Here is a 17,134-nt window from a genome sequence, read left to right on the forward strand (position 1 = left end):
CTCATAGTCAGGTAAATCTTTAACTAACAGAACACTGTAAAGTATGACCTTGTTTTCTATTATTGCTATTGTGAGAATTGTTGATGATTAACTCATCTTGTATATTATGCGACTCTTAGATGTTCGTGAAAGGTGTCGTCAATCAGGAAGCGCAAAAAGAAATCCAGTTTCCAGAAGTGCTTCACTGTGTGTTCTGTGGTGCAAAAGGGCTGTTCATGGACTGCCTGATTAAAAACACCTCTGCGCATATTGTGGTAAGTACAAAGTGTTTTCTGAAGATTATTTACTGATTTTATGGAATATACACAAAAGTCTTACTTGTATCTGATTTTGCAGATTGCTTGTTTCTAAATATAAAAATGTCGACACAATGTAAAGTACTTGCATCTGTTGTCATTGTAAAAGCAGGATGAGGCGGTTTCTCAACAAGAAAAAAAGTATTGCATGACTATGTATAAAAAATTTCCATTCTGTTCCAACCTGCGTGCATGAACGTGTGTTGTTCTCCACCCCGCCTCATTTCAGCAATGCCTTTTTACAATGCATGATATAATTTGAATATAGCATCATCCATACATGATACTAGCACCTTTGTTACTAGAAACTAGGAAAACAGGAAGTGAGTGTCCTCTGTGAACATAAAGATGGGTATTTCATCAGTAAAAATCATTTTAATTATCAGTATTTGCCTTACTGTCCTGAGAAATATCTAAACATCCTTAAACCAAGATAAAGTTTCTAGGAAATACAAAATAAAACTGCATAACTTGCAAGATGAAGGTTACCAGAGAAACAAAATAAAAGTAGCATAACCTTTTTTCAATTCATGAAACCATTTGAATGTACAGTGTCGTGGCATTTTCATTTTAATTGTGTTTTTTTTTTTCTATGCATGGGAAACATATGCACTTTTTGATGCCCTTTTGTGGTTATGCAACTTTAATACGTGAGGCCCCAAGAATTTGTATTATGCAAGATTTGATGCTATGTTGACTTTCGACATCTGTCACATTGCACATATTCATTCAGTATTCATTTCTTTAAAGGAGTAGTTCACTTTCAAATAAAATTTTCCTGATAATTGACTCACCCCCATGTCATCCAAGTGTTCATGTCTTTCTTTCTTCAGTCAAAAAGAAATGAAGGTTTTTGATGAAAACATTCCAGGATTATTCTCCTTATAGTGGACTTCACTGGAGCCCAAATGGTTGAAGGTCAAAATTACAGTTTCAGTGCAGCTTCAAAGAGCTTTAAACGATACCAGATGAGGAATAAGAGTCTTATCTAGAGAAACGATTGGTCATTTTCTAAAAAAAATGTAAATGTATATGCTTTATATAAACAAATGATCGCCTTTCAAGTGGTTTCGCCAAAACCGCACTTTCGCATTCTTCAAAAAGCTTACGTTGTATGTCCTACGCCTTTCCCTATTCTACTTATGGAATGAACACAGCGCCAGTTCCATTTTATATATATATAATATATTCATACAGCGTAAAGCTTTTTTTTTTTGGTATCGTTTAAAGCTCTTTGAAGCTGAAAAATCCTGGAATGTTTTCATCAAAAACCTTCATTTCTTTTCGACTGAAGAAAGAAAGACATGAACATCTTGGATGACATGGGGGTGAGTAAATTATCAGGAAAATTTTATTTGAAAGTGAACTAATCCTTTAAGTGCACTTTTGGAAAACTTAAAGTAAAAACTCTTCAGGTTTTAGTGTGCCCTAACAGATTGTTTTCATAATCAGTGGATTGTATTGCTATACCAAAAATATCTAAGCATCCTTAAAACAAGATAAAGGTTACTTAATTAAATTAAAATGTATACAAATGTAAAATATGCTTTTGAATTGTTTACTGTCCCATAGTAAATCTTGTTGTGTTCTTAGAGCATAATGATCCAGCTTCTGTAAATGAACACCTGGTTTCCACCTGGTATAAAGATGCATTTTGGTCGGATCACAAGTGGATGGTGCTAAATACAGGTGTAAAATGTCTTGACCACTTTAACAGGTATTTGAAATCGCATTTGACCGGATTGCTTTCATAGTGCAGATGCTCATGTGGTCAAATGTGTTCGAACAGCCACTAGACCGCACACTCTCCACCAACTGACCTAATGTGAAAACATTATGGGAAGCTCTCTAGCCAGACGGGATTTGAACTTTGCTGGCTGAAGATCCAAGTTTAGTTTGAAGATAAAAAATGTACCAAGCACAATGATCCCTCACCATTCCTGATTTCTAACACAAACTTTGTTAGAGGTGAAAGGAAAGCTGATGCTGTCCATATGTTTTTCCATCGTCTCCGGTCACATTCATAATGTAAATTGCGTGAGCTTATGTCGTCCACTGGATCGAAAGATCTGAAAAAAAAACATACATTTACCCGCCCATAGACCCTCTCCTCGAAGAAATCAGGACAGAATTGGTTAAAAGTGGACAAAGGAGTCGGATTAAAACACCAGGTGTAAATGGGAAAGCATCCTCCTTGTCTACTATGATCTGATCGACCAAAGCGCATCTTAATATTAGGTGTTAACAGGGCCTAAACCTTCAATCTCTAAATCTCTCCTGCAGGTGGGATCCCAAGGCTTTCTTCTCATAACCGGACTGGCAGAGCCTGTGGTGAAAGCCTACTCCTTTATTACAGACCTGGTGGAGAAATACAAGAGCAGCCAGGGACGGCGCATTGAGGCTGGGCTCGGGATAGCGGGAGAATCCCTGGAGTCACGTCGGGCCTTCAAGTGCCTGGTGGAGAATCTGGAGGACCGCCACACCCTTGATCTGCTGGTGTTACCGGTGATGGTGAAAGAGGCTCTGCTGGATTTGGTGAAGCAGTCTGGATTGGACTCATATGCAAAACAGTACCAGGAAGGTCTGATCCCATTGGAAGGCAATGGATCATCGGCGATGCAGAGAAGTGCTGATGAAATTGTGCACAGAGCATCAAATCATAATTCAGAGAACTCACATTCCCAGCAGCCACAATCTTCTTATGACGGAGTTAACGGCACAGATGATTTCAGCAATGAATCCCATAATCCGTTTTCCAGAGGTTTCACCCTCGACCCAACACACTTCGAAATCCCAGAGTCTCCAGAACGAGAATCTGAATCCGAGACGCCTGCCGCTCTATCGTCCGCGGGAAGCACAGAGGAATTCGAGCACCTCCTCAAGTTCTTCACCGCGATGGGTTTCACTGAGGACGTGGTGCGCAACGTTCTGACCCGAACCGGCCCCAAAGAAGCCTCGCAGATCCTGGATTTGATCCAGCAGGAGCATGAAAAAACTAACCAGCCAAACCCTCACACCAAGAATAAAGACAATGCGGTGGGAATCAGTGGTGAAACGCATGAGACTTTTCACATACTAGAGGCTAGTAATGGAGAAGAAGCGAACGCTCAAGAGGAAGACTTTGTCTTGGGGGTGTTGAAGAAGGCTGCGGCCACTTGTGGATACACTGAGGACAGAGTAATGGAAGTGTATGGCAATCTACCCGAGCTCAAGCCACACGAGCTGATCATGCAGCTGCAGAAACAAGACGCCAAAGAGGCGAACGGGATGAGAAATGGTAGCAAGCGAGCTGATTGGACCATTGAGCCAAATTCAGTGACAGATATTGAAAAACTCGACACTGGGAGCGGAAAGGGAGCGACAAACCTAGACGTGTCTAAACCGCTGAGCATTCACAGCAGCTCTTCATCGGTGAGAGGCCCGCCGCAGACTACGTACTCCTTTGACACCATTAACCCTGAACCACAACCAATGAATTTGCATGCCCAATCGCCTCCACGGAGTATCAAACCAAACATGGATCTCAGTTTCCCAAATTTCTCCAACCACCCCATCGCACCCAAACCAAGACCGGGCAGAGCAGGCACAGCGGGGTCTGTGGTCACGGGACCTCAGCGGTTCCTGGAGAGCCTCAAGACGCCCTTCAAACTGCAGCTGTCGGACGAGCCCGGTGACCCCATGCTGCGTCAAGTCATCATCGATGGGAGCAATGTTGCAATGAGGTAAAAACTGCAATATGATGTGTGCTATAGTGGTTAGAGTGAGGGTGTGTCTCGGCCGACTTCCTAATTCCCTTGCGATATTGACAAAAAATTATATATTTTCTGGGAATTTGTCTACATCGATAATTAGATGATATTTGGTGTGTTTTTGTGCTAGCTGACTCCAGAAGCTTTTCATATACTTCATATTCTGTGTGGTGGTTAGTTCACAGCAGTGACAAACTAAATTGAATTGTTTCTCAGGGGCATTTTACCATTATTTATGGAAGCTTCTTCCTGCCACTGAATAAAAAATAAAAAAGATAATTGCAAGTTTATATCTTGCAACTCTGACTTTATAACACACAGAAAAGAAGTCAGAATTGCTAGATATAAACTCACAATTGCAAGTAAAAGTTAGAATTGTGAGAGAAAAGTAAGAATTGCGAGAAAAAAAATCAGAATTGCGAGAAAAAAGTCAGAATTGCAAGAGAAAAGTCAGAATTGCGAGGAGAAAAGTCAGAATTGCGAGGAGAAAAGTCAGAAATGCGAGAGAAAAGTCAGAAATGCGAGAGAAAAGTCAGAATTGCGAGAGAAAAGTCAGAATTGCGAGAGGAAAGTCAGAATTGCGAGAGAAAGGTCAGAAATGCGAGAGAAAAGTCAGAATTGCGTTAGAAAAGTCAGAATTGCGAGAGAAAAGTCAGAATTGCGTTAGAAAAGTCAGAATTGCGTTAGAAAAGTCAGAATTGCGAGTTATAAAGTCAGAATTGCGAGAGAAAAGTCAGAATTGCGAGAGAAATGTCAGAAATGCGAGAGAAACGTCAGAAATGCGAGAGAAAAGTCAGAAATGCGAGAGAAAAGTCAGAATTGCGTTAGAAAAGTCAGAAATGCGAGAGAAAAGTCAGAATTGCGTTAGAAAAGTCATAATTGCGTTAGAAAAGTCAGAATTGCGAGAGAAAAGTCAGAATTGCAAGTTAAAAAGTCAGAATTGCGGGAGAATAGTCAGAATTGCGGGAGAATAGTCAGAATTGCGAGAGAAAAGTCAGAATTGCGTTAGAAAAGTCAGAATTGTGAGAGAAAAGTCAGAATTGCGTTAGAAAAGTCAGAATTGTGAGAGAAAAGTCAGAATTGCGTTAGAAAAGTCAGAATTGCGAGGAGAAAAGTCAGAAATGCGAGAGAAAATTCAGAATTGCGAGAGGAAAGTCAGAATTGCGAGAGAAAAGTCAGAATTGCGAGAGAAAGGTCTGAAATGCGAGAGAAAAGTCAGAATTGCGAGAGAAAAGTCAGAATTGCTTTAGAAAAGTCAGAATTGTGTTAGAAAAGTCAGAATTGCGAGAGAAAAGTCAGAATTGCGAGAGAAAAGTCAGAATTGCGTTAGAAAAGTCAGAATTGCGAGAGAAAAGTCAGAATTGCGAGAGAAAAGTCAGAATTGCGAGAGAAACGTCAGAAATGCGAGAGAAACGTCAGAAATGCGAGAGAAAAGTCAGAAATGCGAGTTAAAAAGTCAGAATTGCGTTAGAAAAGTCAGAATTGCGAGAGAAAAGTCAGAATTGCGTTAGAAAAGTCAGAATTGCGAGAGAAAAGTCAGAATTGCGAGAGAAAAGTCAGAATTGCGAGTTAAAAAGTCAGAATTGCGAGTTAAAAAGTCAGAATTGCGGGAGAAAAGTCAGAATTGCGAGAGAAAAGTCAGAAATGCGAGAGAAACGTCAGAATTGCGTTAGAAAAGTCAGAATTGCGTTAGAAAAGTCAGAATTGCGAGAGAAAAGTCAGAATTGCGAGAGAAAAGTCAGAATTGCGAGAGAAAAGTCAGAATTGCGAGTTAAAAAGTCAGAATTGCGAGTTAAAAAGTCAGAATTGCGGGAGAAAAGTCAGAATTGCGAGAGAAAAGTCAGAAATGCGAGAGAAACGTCAGAAATGCGAGAGAAAAGTCAGAATTGCGTTAGAAAAGTCAGAATTGCGTTAGAAAAGTCAGAATTGCGAGAGAAAAGTCAGAATTGCGAGAGAAAGGTCAGAATTGCGTTAGAAAAGTCAGAATTGCGAGAGAAAAGTCAGAATTGTGTTAGAAAAGTCAGAATTGCGAGAGAAAAGTCAGAATTGCGAGAGAAAAGTCAGAATTGCGAGAGAAAATTCAGAATTGCGAGAGAAAAGTCAGAATTGCGTTAGAAAAGTCATAATTGCGTTAGAAAAGTCAGAATTGCGAGAGAAAAGTCAGAATTGCAAGTTAAAAAGTCAGAATTGCTTTAGAAAAGTCAGAATTGTGTTAAAAAAGTCAGAATTGCGAAAGGTCAGAAATGCGAGAGAAAGGTCAGAATTGCGTTAGAAAAGTCAGAATTGCGAGAGAAAAGTCAGAATTGTGTTAGAAAAGTCAGAATTGCGAGAGAAAAGTCAGAATTGCGAGAGAAAAGTCAGAATTGCGAGAGAAAAGTCAGAATTGCGTTAGAAAAGTCAGAATTGTGAGAGAAAAGTCAGAATTGCGTTAGAAAAGTCAGAATTGCGAGGAGAAAAGTCAGAAATGCGAGAGAAAATTCAGAATTGCGAGAGGAAAGTCAGAATTGCGAGAGAAAAGTCAGAATTGCGAGAGAAAGGTCTGAAATGCGAGAGAAAAGTCAGAATTGCGAGAGAAAAGTCAGAATTGCTTTAGAAAAGTCAGAATTGTGTTAAAAAAGTCAGAATTGCGAGAGAAAGGTCAGAAATGCGAGAGAAAGGTCAGAATTGCGTTAGAAAAGTCAGAATTGCGAGAGAAAAGTCAGAATTGTGTTAGAAAAGTCAGAATTGCGAGAGAAAAGTCAGAATTGCGAGAGAAAAGTCAGAATTGCGAGAGAAAAGTCAGAATTGCGTTAGAAAAGTCAGAATTGCGAGAGAAAAGTCAGAATTGCGAGAGAAAAGTCAGAATTGCGAGAGAAATGTCAGAAATGCGAGAGAAACGTCAGAAATGCGAGAGAAAAGTCAGAAATGCGAGTTAAAAAGTCAGAATTGCGTTAGAAAAGTCAGAATTGCGAGAGAAAAGTCAGAATTGCGTTAGAAAAGTCAGAATTGCGAGAGAAAAGTCAGAATTGCGAGCGAAAAGTCAGAATTGCGAGTTAAAAAGTCAGAATTGCGAGTTAAAAAGTCAGAATTGCGGGAGAAAAGTCAGAATTGCGAGAGAAAAGTCAGAAATGCGAGAGAAACGTCAGAAATGCGAGAGAAAAGTCAGAATTGCGTTAGAAAAGTCAGAATTGCGTTAGAAAAGTCAGAATTGCGAGAGAAAAGTCAGAATTGCGAGAGAAAGGTCAGAATTGCGTTAGAAAAGTCAGAATTGCGAGAGAAAAGTCAGAATTGTGTTAGAAAAGTCAGAATTGCGAGAGAAAAGTCAGAATTGCGAGAGAAAAGTCAGAATTGCGAGAGAAAAGTCAGAATTGCGAGAGAAACGTCAGAAATGCGAGAGAAACGTCAGAAATGCGAGAGAAAAGTCAGAAATGCGAGTTAAAAAGTCAGAATTGCGTTAGAAAAGTCAGAATTGCGAGAGAAAAGTCAGAATTGCGTTAGAAAAGTCAGAATTGCGAGAGAAAAGTCAGAATTGCGAGAGAAAAGTCAGAATTGCGAGTTAAAAAGTCAGAATTGCGAGTTAAAAAGTCAGAATTGCGGGAGAAAAGTCAGAATTGCGAGAGAAAAGTCAGAAATGCGAGAGAAACGTCAGAAATGCGAGAGAAAAGTCAGAATTGCGTTAGAAAAGTCAGAATTGCGTTAGAAAAGTCAGAATTGCGAGAGAAAAGTCAGAATTGCGAGAGAAAGGTCAGAATTGCGTTAGAAAAGTCAGAATTGCGAGAGAAAAGTCAGAATTGTGTTAGAAAAGTCAGAATTGCGAGAGAAAAGTCAGAATTGCGAGAGAAAAGTCAGAATTGCGAGAGAAAATTCAGAATTGCGAGAGAAAAGTCAGAATTGCGTTAGAAAAGTCATAATTGCGTTAGAAAAGTCAGAATTGCGAGAGAAAAGTCAGAATTGCAAGTTAAAAAGTCAGAATTGCGGGAGAATAGTCAGAATTGCGGGAGAATAGTCAGAATTGCGAGAGAAAAGTCAGAATTGCGTTAGAAAAGTCAGAATTGTGAGAGAAAAGTCAGAATTGCGTTAGAAAAGTCAGAATTGCGAGGAGAAAAGTCAGAAATGCGAGAGAAAATTCAGAATTGCGAGAGGAAAGTCAGAATTGCGAGAGAAAAGTCAGAATTGCGAGAGAAAGGTCTGAAATGCGAGAGAAAAGTCAGAATTGCGAGAGAAAAGTCAGAATTGCTTTAGAAAAGTCAGAATTGTGTTAGAAAAGTCAGAATTGCGAGAGAAAGGTCAGAAATGCGAGAGAAAGGTCAGAATTGCGTTAGAAAAGTCAGAATTGCGAGAGAAAAGTCAGAATTGCGTTAGAAAAGTCAGAATTGCGAGAGAAAAGTCAGAATTGTGTTAGAAAAGTCAGAATTGCGAGAGAAAAGTCAGAATTGCGAGAGAAAAGTCAGAATTGCGAGAGAAAAGTCAGAATTGCGTTAGAAAAGTCAGAATTGCGAGAGAAAAGTCAGAATTGCGAGAGAAAAGTCAGAATTGCGAGAGAAATGTCAGAAATGCGAGAGAAACGTCAGAAATGCGAGAGAAAAGTCAGAAATGCGAGTTAAAAAGTCAGAATTGCGTTAGAAAAGTCAGAATTGCGAGAGAAAAGTCAGAATTGCGTTAGAAAAGTCAGAATTGCGAGAGAAAAGTCAGAATTGCGAGAGAAAAGTCAGAATTGCGAGTTAAAAAGTCAGAATTGCGAGTTAAAAAGTCAGAATTGCGGGAGAAAAGTCAGAATTGCGAGAGAAAAGTCAGAAATGCGAGAGAAACGTCAGAAATGCGAGAGAAAAGTCAGAATTGCGTTAGAAAAGTCAGAATTGCGTTAGAAAAGTCAGAATTGCGAGAGAAAAGTCAGAATTGCGAGAGAAAGGTCAGAATTGCGTTAGAAAAGTCAGAATTGCGAGAGAAAAGTCAGAATTGTGTTAGAAAAGTCAGAATTGCGAGAGAAAAGTCAGAATTGCGAGAGAAAAGTCAGAATTGCGAGAGAAAATTCAGAATTGCGAGAGAAAAGTCAGAATTGCGTTAGAAAAGTCATAATTGCGTTAGAAAAGTCAGAATTGCGAGAGAAAAGTCAGAATTGCAAGTTAAAAAGTCAGAATTGCGGGAGAATAGTCAGAATTGCGGGAGAATAGTCAGAATTGCGAGAGAAAAGTCAGAATTGCGTTAGAAAAGTCAGAATTGTGAGAGAAAAGTCAGAATTGCGTTAGAAAAGTCAGAATTGCGAGGAGAAAAGTCAGAAATGCGAGAGAAAATTCAGAATTGCGAGAGGAAAGTCAGAATTGCGAGAGAAAAGTCAGAATTGCGAGAGAAAGGTCTGAAATGCGAGAGAAAAGTCAGAATTGCGAGAGAAAAGTCAGAATTGCTTTAGAAAAGTCAGAATTGTGTTAGAAAAGTCAGAATTGCGAGAGAAAGGTCAGAAATGCGAGAGAAAGGTCAGAATTGCGTTAGAAAAGTCAGAATTGCGAGAGAAAAGTCAGAATTGTGTTAGAAAAGTCAGAATTGCGAGAGAAAAGTCAGAATTGCGAGAGAAAAGTCAGAATTGCGAGAGAAAAGTCAGAATTGCGTTAGAAAAGTCAGAATTGCGAGAGAAAAGTCAGAATTGCGAGATATAAAGTCAGAATTGCGAGATATAAAGTCAGAATTGCGAGATATAAAGTCAGAATTGCGAGATATAAAGTCAGAATTGCGAGATATAAAGTCAGAATTGTGTGATATAAAGTCAGAATTGTGTGATATAAAGTCAGAATTGTGCGATATAAAGTCAGAATTGTGCGATATAAAGTCAGAATTGCGAGATATAGTCAGAATTGTGCGTTATAAAGCCAGAATTGCGAGATATAGTCAGAATTGAGAGAGAGTCAGAATTGTGCATTATAAAGCCATAATTGCGAAATATAAAGTCAGAATTGAGAGATATAAAGTCAGAATTGCGAGATATAAAGTCAGAATTGAGAGATATAAAGTCAGAATTGTGCGTTATAAAGTCAGAATTGTGCGTTATAAAGTCAGAATTGTGCGTTATAAAGTCAGAATTGTGCGTTATAAAGTCAGAATTGTGCATTATAAAGTCAGAATTGTGCGTTATAAAGTCAGAATTGCGAGATATAGTCAGAATTGCGAGATATAAAGTCAGAATTGCGAGATTTAAAGTCAGAATTGCGAGATTTAAAGTCAGAATTGCGAGATATAAAGTCAGAATTGCGAGATATAAAGTCAGAATTGCGAGATATAAAGTCAGAATTGCGAGATTTAAAGTCAGAATTGCGAGATATAAAGTCAGAATTGCGAGATATAAAGTCAGAATTGTGTGATATAAAGTCAGAATTGTGCGATAAAGTCAGAATTGTGCGTTATAAAGTCAGAATTGTGCGTTATAAAGTCAGAATTGTGCGTTATAAAGTCAGAATTGTGCGTTATAAAGTCAGAATTGCGAGATATAAAGTCAGAATTGTGCATTATAAAGCCATAATTGCGAAATATAAAGTCAGAATTGAGAGATATAAAGTCAGAATTGTGCGTTATAAAGTCAGAATTGTGCGTTATAAAGTCAGAATTGCGAGATATAAAGTCAGAATTGCGAGATATAAAGTCAGAATTGTGCATTATAAAGCCATAATTGCGAAATATAAAGTCAGAATTGAGAGATATAAAGTCAGAATTGTGAGATATAAAGTCAGAATTGCGAGATATAAAGTCAGAATTGCGAGATATAAAGTCAGAATTGCGAGATATAAAGTCAGAATTGCGAGATATAAAGTCAGAATTGTGAGATATAAAGTCAGAATTGAGAGATATAAAGTCAGAATTGCGCGTTATAAAGTCAGAATTGCGCGTTATAAAGTCAGAATTGCGCGTTATAAAGTCAGAATTGAGAGATATAGTCAGAATTGCGAGATATAAAGTCAGAATTGCGAGAGAAAAGTCAGAATTGCGAGTTAAAAAGTCAGAAATGCGAGAGAAAAGTCAGAATTGCGTTAGAAAAGTCAGAATTGCGTTAGAAAAGTCAGAATTGCGAGAGAAAAGTCAGAATTGCGAGAGAAAGGTCAGAATTGCGTTAGAAAAGTCAGAATTGCGAGAGAAAAGTCAGAATTGTGTTAGAAAAGTCAGAATTGCGAGAGAAAAGTCAGAATTGCGAGAGAAAATTCAGAATTGCGAGAGAAAAGTCAGAATTGCGTTAGAAAAGTCATAATTGCGTTAGAAAAGTCAGAATTGCGAGAGAAAAGTCAGAATTGCAAGTTAAAAAGTCAGAATTGCGGGAGAATAGTCAGAATTGCGGGAGAATAGTCAGAATTGCGAGAGAAAAGTCAGAATTGCGTTAGAAAAGTCAGAATTGTGAGAGAAAAGTCAGAATTGCGTTAGAAAAGTCAGAATTGCGAGGAGAAAAGTCAGAAATGCGAGAGAAAATTCAGAATTGCGAGAGGAAAGTCAGAATTGCGAGAGAAAAGTCAGAATTGCGAGAGAAAGGTCTGAAATGCGAGAGAAAAGTCAGAATTGCGAGAGAAAAGTCAGAATTGCTTTAGAAAAGTCAGAATTGTGTTAGAAAAGTCAGAATTGCGAGAGAAAGGTCAGAAATGCGAGAGAAAGGTCAGAATTGCGTTAGAAAAGTCAGAATTGCGAGAGAAAAGTCAGAATTGCGAGAGAAAAGTCAGAATTGCGAGAGAAAAGTCAGAATTGCGAGAGAAAAGTCAGAATTGCGTTAGAAAAGTCAGAATTGCGAGAGAAAAGTCAGAATTGCGAGAGAAAAGTCAGAATTGCGAGAGAAATGTCAGAAATGCGAGAGAAACGTCAGAAATGCGAGAGAAAAGTCAGAAATGCGAGTTAAAAAGTCAGAATTGCGTTAGAAAAGTCAGAATTGCGAGAGAAAAGTCAGAATTGCGTTAGAAAAGTCAGAATTGCGAGAGAAAAGTCAGAATTGCGAGAGAAAAGTCAGAATTGCGAGTTAAAAAGTCAGAATTGCGAGTTAAAAAGTCAGAATTGCGGGAGAAAAGTCAGAATTGCGAGAGAAAAGTCAGAAATGCGAGAGAAACGTCAGAAATGCGAGAGAAAAGTCAGAATTGCGTTAGAAAAGTCAGAATTGCGAGAGAAAAGTCAGAATTGCGAGAGAAAGGTCAGAATTGCGTTAGAAAAGTCAGAATTGCGAGAGAAAAGTCAGAATTGTGTTAGAAAAGTCAGAATTGCGAGAGAAAAGTCAGAATTGCGAGAGAAAAGTCAGAATTGCGAGAGAAAAGTCAGAATTGCGAGAGAAAAGTCAGAATTGCGAGAGAAAAGTCAGAATTGCGAGAGAAAAGTCAGAATTGCGAGAGAAAAGTCAGAATTGCGAGTTATAAAGTCAGAATTGCGAGAGAAACGTCAGAATTGCGAGAGAAACGTCAGAAATGCGAGAGAAACGTCAGAAATGTGAGAGAAACGTCAGAAATGCAAGTTAAAAAGTCAGAATTGCGTTAGAAAAGTCAGAATTGCGAGAGAAAAGTCAGAATTGCGTTAGAAAAGTCAGAATTGCGAGAGAAAAGTCAGAATTGCGAGTTAAAAAGTCAGAATTGCGAGTTAAAAAGTCAGAATTGCGGGAGAATAGTCAGAATTGCGGGAGAATAGTCAGAATTGCGAGAGAAAAGTCAGAATTGCGAGAGGAAAGTCAGAATTGCGTTAGAAAAGTCAGAATTGCGAGAGAAAAGTCAGAATTGCGTTAGAAAAGTCAGAATTGCGAGGAGAAAAGTCAGAAATGCGAGAGAAAATTCAGAATTGCGAGAGGAAAGTCAGAATTGCGAGAGAAAAGTCAGAATTGCGAGAGAAAGGTCTGAAATGCGAGAGAAAAGTCAGAATTGCGAGAGAAAAGTCAGAATTGCGAGAGAAAAGTCAGAATTGTGTTAGAAAAGTCAGAATTGCGAGAGAAAGGTCAGAAATGCGAGAGAAAAGTCAGAATTGTGTTAGAAAAGTCAGAATTGCGAGAGAAAAGTCAGAATTGTGTTAGAAAAGTCAGAATTGCGAGAGAAAAGTCAGAATTGCGAGAGAAAAGTCAGAATTGCGAGTTAAAAAGTCAGAATTGCGTTAGAAAAGTCAGAATTGCGAGAGAAAAGTCAGAATTGCGTTAGAAAAGTCAGAATTGCGAGAGAAAAGTCAGAATTGCGTTAGAAAAGTCAGAATTGCGAGAGAAAAGTCAGAATTGTGTTAGAAAAGTCAGAATTGCGAGTTAAAAAGTCAGAATTGCATTAGAAAAGTCAGAATTGTGTTAGAAAAGTCAGAATTGCGAGAGAAAAGTCAGAATTGCGAGAGAAAAGTCAGAATTGCGTTAGAAAAGTCAGAATTGCGAGAGAAAAGTCAGAATTGCGAGAGAAAAGTCAGAATTGCGAGAGAAACGTCAGAAATGCGAGAGAAACGTCAGAAATGCGAGAGAAAAGTCAGAAATGCGAGTTAAAAAGTCAGAATTGCGTTAGAAAAGTCAGAATTGCGAGAGAAAAGTCAGAATTGCGTTAGAAAAGTCAGAATTGCGTTAGAAAAGTCAGAATTGCGAGAGAAAAGTCAGAATTGCGAGAGAAAAGTCAGAATTGCGAGTTAAAAAGTCAGAATTGCGAGTTAAAAAGTCAGAATTGCGGGAGAAAAGTCAGAATTGCGAGAGAAAAGTCAGAAATGCGAGAGAAACGTCAGAAATGCGAGAGAAAAGTCAGAATTGCGTTAGAAAAGTCAGAATTGCGAGAGAAAAGTCAGAATTGCGAGAGAAAGGTCAGAATTGCGTTAGAAAAGTCAGAATTGCGAGAGAAAAGTCAGAATTGTGTTAGAAAAGTCAGAATTGCGAGAGAAAAGTCAGAATTGCGAGAGAAAAGTCAGAATTGCGAGAGAAAAGTCAGAATTGCGAGAGAAAAGTCAGAATTGCGAGAGAAAAGTCAGAATTGCGAGAGAAAAGTCAGAATTGCGAGAGAAAAGTCAGAATTGCGAGTTATAAAGTCAGAATTGCGAGAGAAACGTCAGAATTGCGAGAGAAACGTCAGAAATGCGAGAGAAACGTCAGAAATGTGAGAGAAACGTCAGAAATGCAAGTTAAAAAGTCAGAATTGCGTTAGAAAAGTCAGAATTGCGAGAGAAAAGTCAGAATTGCGTTAGAAAAGTCAGAATTGCGAGAGAAAAGTCAGAATTGCGAGTTAAAAAGTCAGAATTGCGAGTTAAAAAGTCAGAATTGCGGGAGAATAGTCAGAATTGCGGGAGAATAGTCAGAATTGCGAGAGAAAAGTCAGAATTGCGAGAGGAAAGTCAGAATTGCGTTAGAAAAGTCAGAATTGCGAGAGAAAAGTCAGAATTGCGTTAGAAAAGTCAGAATTGCGAGGAGAAAAGTCAGAAATGCGAGAGAAAATTCAGAATTGCGAGAGGAAAGTCAGAATTGCGAGAGAAAAGTCAGAAATGCGAGAGAAAAGTCAGAATTGTGTTAGAAAAGTCAGAATTGCGAGAGAAAAGTCAGAATTGTGTTAGAAAAGTCAGAATTGCGAGAGAAAAGTCAGAATTGCGAGAGAAAAGTCAGAATTGCGAGTTAAAAAGTCAGAATTGCGTTAGAAAAGTCAGAATTGCGAGAGAAAAGTCAGAATTGCGTTAGAAAAGTCAGAATTGCGAGAGAAAAGTCAGAATTGCGTTAGAAAAGTCAGAATTGCGAGAGAAAAGTCAGAATTGTGTTAGAAAAGTCAGAATTGCGAGTTAAAAAGTCAGAATTGCATTAGAAAAGTCAGAATTGCGTTAGAAAAGTCAGAATTGCGAGAGAAAAGTCAGAATTGCGTTAGAAAAGTCAGAATTGCGAGAGAAAAGTCAGAATTGCGAGGAGAAAAGTCAGAAATGCGAGAGAAAATTCAGAATTGCGAGAGAAAAGTCAGAATTGCGAGAGAAAAGTCAGAATTGCGAGAGAAAAGTCAGAATTGCGAGTTATAAAGTCAGAATTGCGAGTTAAAAAGTCAGAATTGCGGGAGAAAAGTCAGAATTGCGGGAGAAAAGTCAGAAATGCGGGAGAAAATTCAGAATTGCGAGAGAAAAGTCAGAATTGCGAGAGAAAAGTCAGAATTGCGAGTTATAAAGTCAGAATTGCGAGAGAAAAGTCAGAATTGCGAGAGAAAAGTCAGAATTGCGTGAGATACGTCAGAATTGCGAGAGAAACGTCAGAAATGCGAGAGAAAAGTCAGAATTGCGTTAGAAAAGTCAGAATTGCGAGAGGAAAGTCAGAAATGCGAGAGAAAAGTCAGAAATGCGAGAGAAAAGTCAGAAATGCGAGAGAAAAGTCAGAATTGCGAGGAGAAAAGTCAGAATTGCGAGGAGAAAAGTCAGAATTGCGAGAGAAAAGTCAGAATTGCGAGAGAAAAGTCAGAATTGCGAGAGAAAAGTCAGAATTGCGAGAGAAACGTCAGAATTGTGTTAGAAAAGTCAGAATTGCGAGAGAAAAGTCAGAATTGCGAGAGAAAAGTCAGAATTGCGAGAGAAAAGTCAGAATTGCGAGTTAAAAAGTCAGAATTGCGTTAGAAAAGTCAGAATTGCGAGAGAAAAGTCAGAATTGCGTTAGAAAAGTCAGAATTGCGAGAGAAAAGTCAGAATTGCGTTAGAAAAGTCAGAATTGCGTTAGAAAAGTCAGAATTGCGAGAGAAAAGACAGAATTGCGAGAGAAAAGTCAGAAATGCGAGAGAAAAGTCAGAATTGCGTTAGAAAAGTCAGAATTGCGAGTTAAAAAGTCAGAATTGCATTAGAAAAGTCAGAATTGCGTTAGAAAAGTCAGAATTGCGAGAGAAAAGTCAGAATTGCGTTAGAAAAGTCAGAATTGCGAGAGAAAAGTCAGAATTGCGAGGAGAAACGTCAGAAATGCGAGAGAAACGTCAGAAATGCGAGAGAAAAGTCAGAAATGCGAGAGAAAAGTCAGAAATGCGAGAGAAAAGTCAGAAATGCGAGAGAAAAAGTCAGAATTGCGAGTTAAAAAGTCAGAATTGCGGGAGAAAAGTCAGAATTGCAAGAGAAAAGTCAGAAATGCGAGAGAAAAGTCAGAAATGCGAGAGAAAAGTCAGAAATGCGAGAGAAAAAGTCAGAATTGCGAGTTAAAAAGTCAGAATTGCGGGAGAAAAGTCAGAATTGCGAGAGAAACGTCAGAAATGCGAGAGAAACGTCAGAAATGCGAGAGAAAAGTCAGAAATGCGAGTTAAAAAGTCAGAATTGCGTTAGAAAAGTCAGAATTGCGAGAGAAAAGTCAGAATTGCGTTAGAAAAGTCAGAATTGCGAGAGAAAAGTCAGAATTGCGAGTTAAAAAGTCAGAATTGCGAGTTAAAAAGTCAGAATTGCGGGAGAAAAGTCAGAATTGCGAGAGAAAAGTCAGAAATGCGAGAGAAACGTCAGAAATGCGAGAGAAAAGTCAGAATTGCGTTAGAAAAGTCAGAATTGTGTTAGAAAAGTCAGAATTGCGAGAGAAAAGTCAGAATTGCGAGAGAAAGGTCAGAATTGCGTTAGAAAAGTCAGAATTGCGAGAGAAAAGTCAGAATTGTGTTAGAAAAGTCAGAATTGCGAGAGAAAAGTCAGAATTGCGAGAGAAAAGTCAGAATTGCGAGAGAAAATTCAGAATTGCGAGAGAAAAGTCAGAATTGCGAGAGAAAAGTCAGAATTGCGAGAGAAAAGTCAGAATTGCGTTAGAAAAGTCAGAATTGCGAGTTATAAAGTCAGAATTGCGAGAGAAACGTCAGAATTGCGAGAGAAACGTCAGAAATGCGAGAGAAACGTCAGAAATGTGAGAGAAAAGTCAGAAATGCAAGTTAAAAAGTCAGAATTGCGTTAGAAAAGTCAGAATTGCGAGAGAAAAGTCAGAATTGCGTTAGAAAAGTCAGAATTGCGAGAGAAAAGTCAGAATTGCGAGTTAAAAAGTCAGAATTGCGAGTTAAAAAGTCAGAATTGCGGGAGAATAGTCAGAATTGCGGGAGAATAGTCAGAATTGCGAGAGAAAAGTCAGAATTGCGAGAGGAAAGTCAGAATTGCGTTAGAAAAGTCAGAATTGCGAGAGAAAAGTCAGAATTGCGTTAGAAAAGTCAGAATTGCGAGGAGAAAAGTCAGAAATGCGAGAGAAAATTCAGA

The 17,134-nt window shown here is 38.6% G+C and overlaps 1 protein-coding gene across 4 annotated transcripts in view; it reads left to right on the forward strand.

Moving 5' to 3' along the window:
- Nucleotides 1–17,134, forward strand: part of khnyn (KH and NYN domain containing) — a 31,885-nt gene that overhangs the window by 3,765 nt on the left and 10,986 nt on the right. For all 4 annotated transcript variants that reach the window (XM_067400932.1, XM_067400929.1, XM_067400928.1 and 1 more), the window contains exons 3-4: nt 120–254; nt 2,580–4,018. In XM_067400932.1, the coding sequence (XP_067257033.1) occupies nt 120–254; nt 2,580–4,018 (1,574 nt within the window). The remainder of the gene's footprint in view (nt 1–119; nt 255–2,579; nt 4,019–17,134) is intronic.

The sequence above is a fragment of the Chanodichthys erythropterus genome, chromosome 11 (assembly GCF_024489055.1).
Source record: "Chanodichthys erythropterus isolate Z2021 chromosome 11, ASM2448905v1, whole genome shotgun sequence".
Lineage (NCBI taxonomy): Eukaryota > Metazoa > Chordata > Actinopteri > Cypriniformes > Xenocyprididae > Chanodichthys > Chanodichthys erythropterus.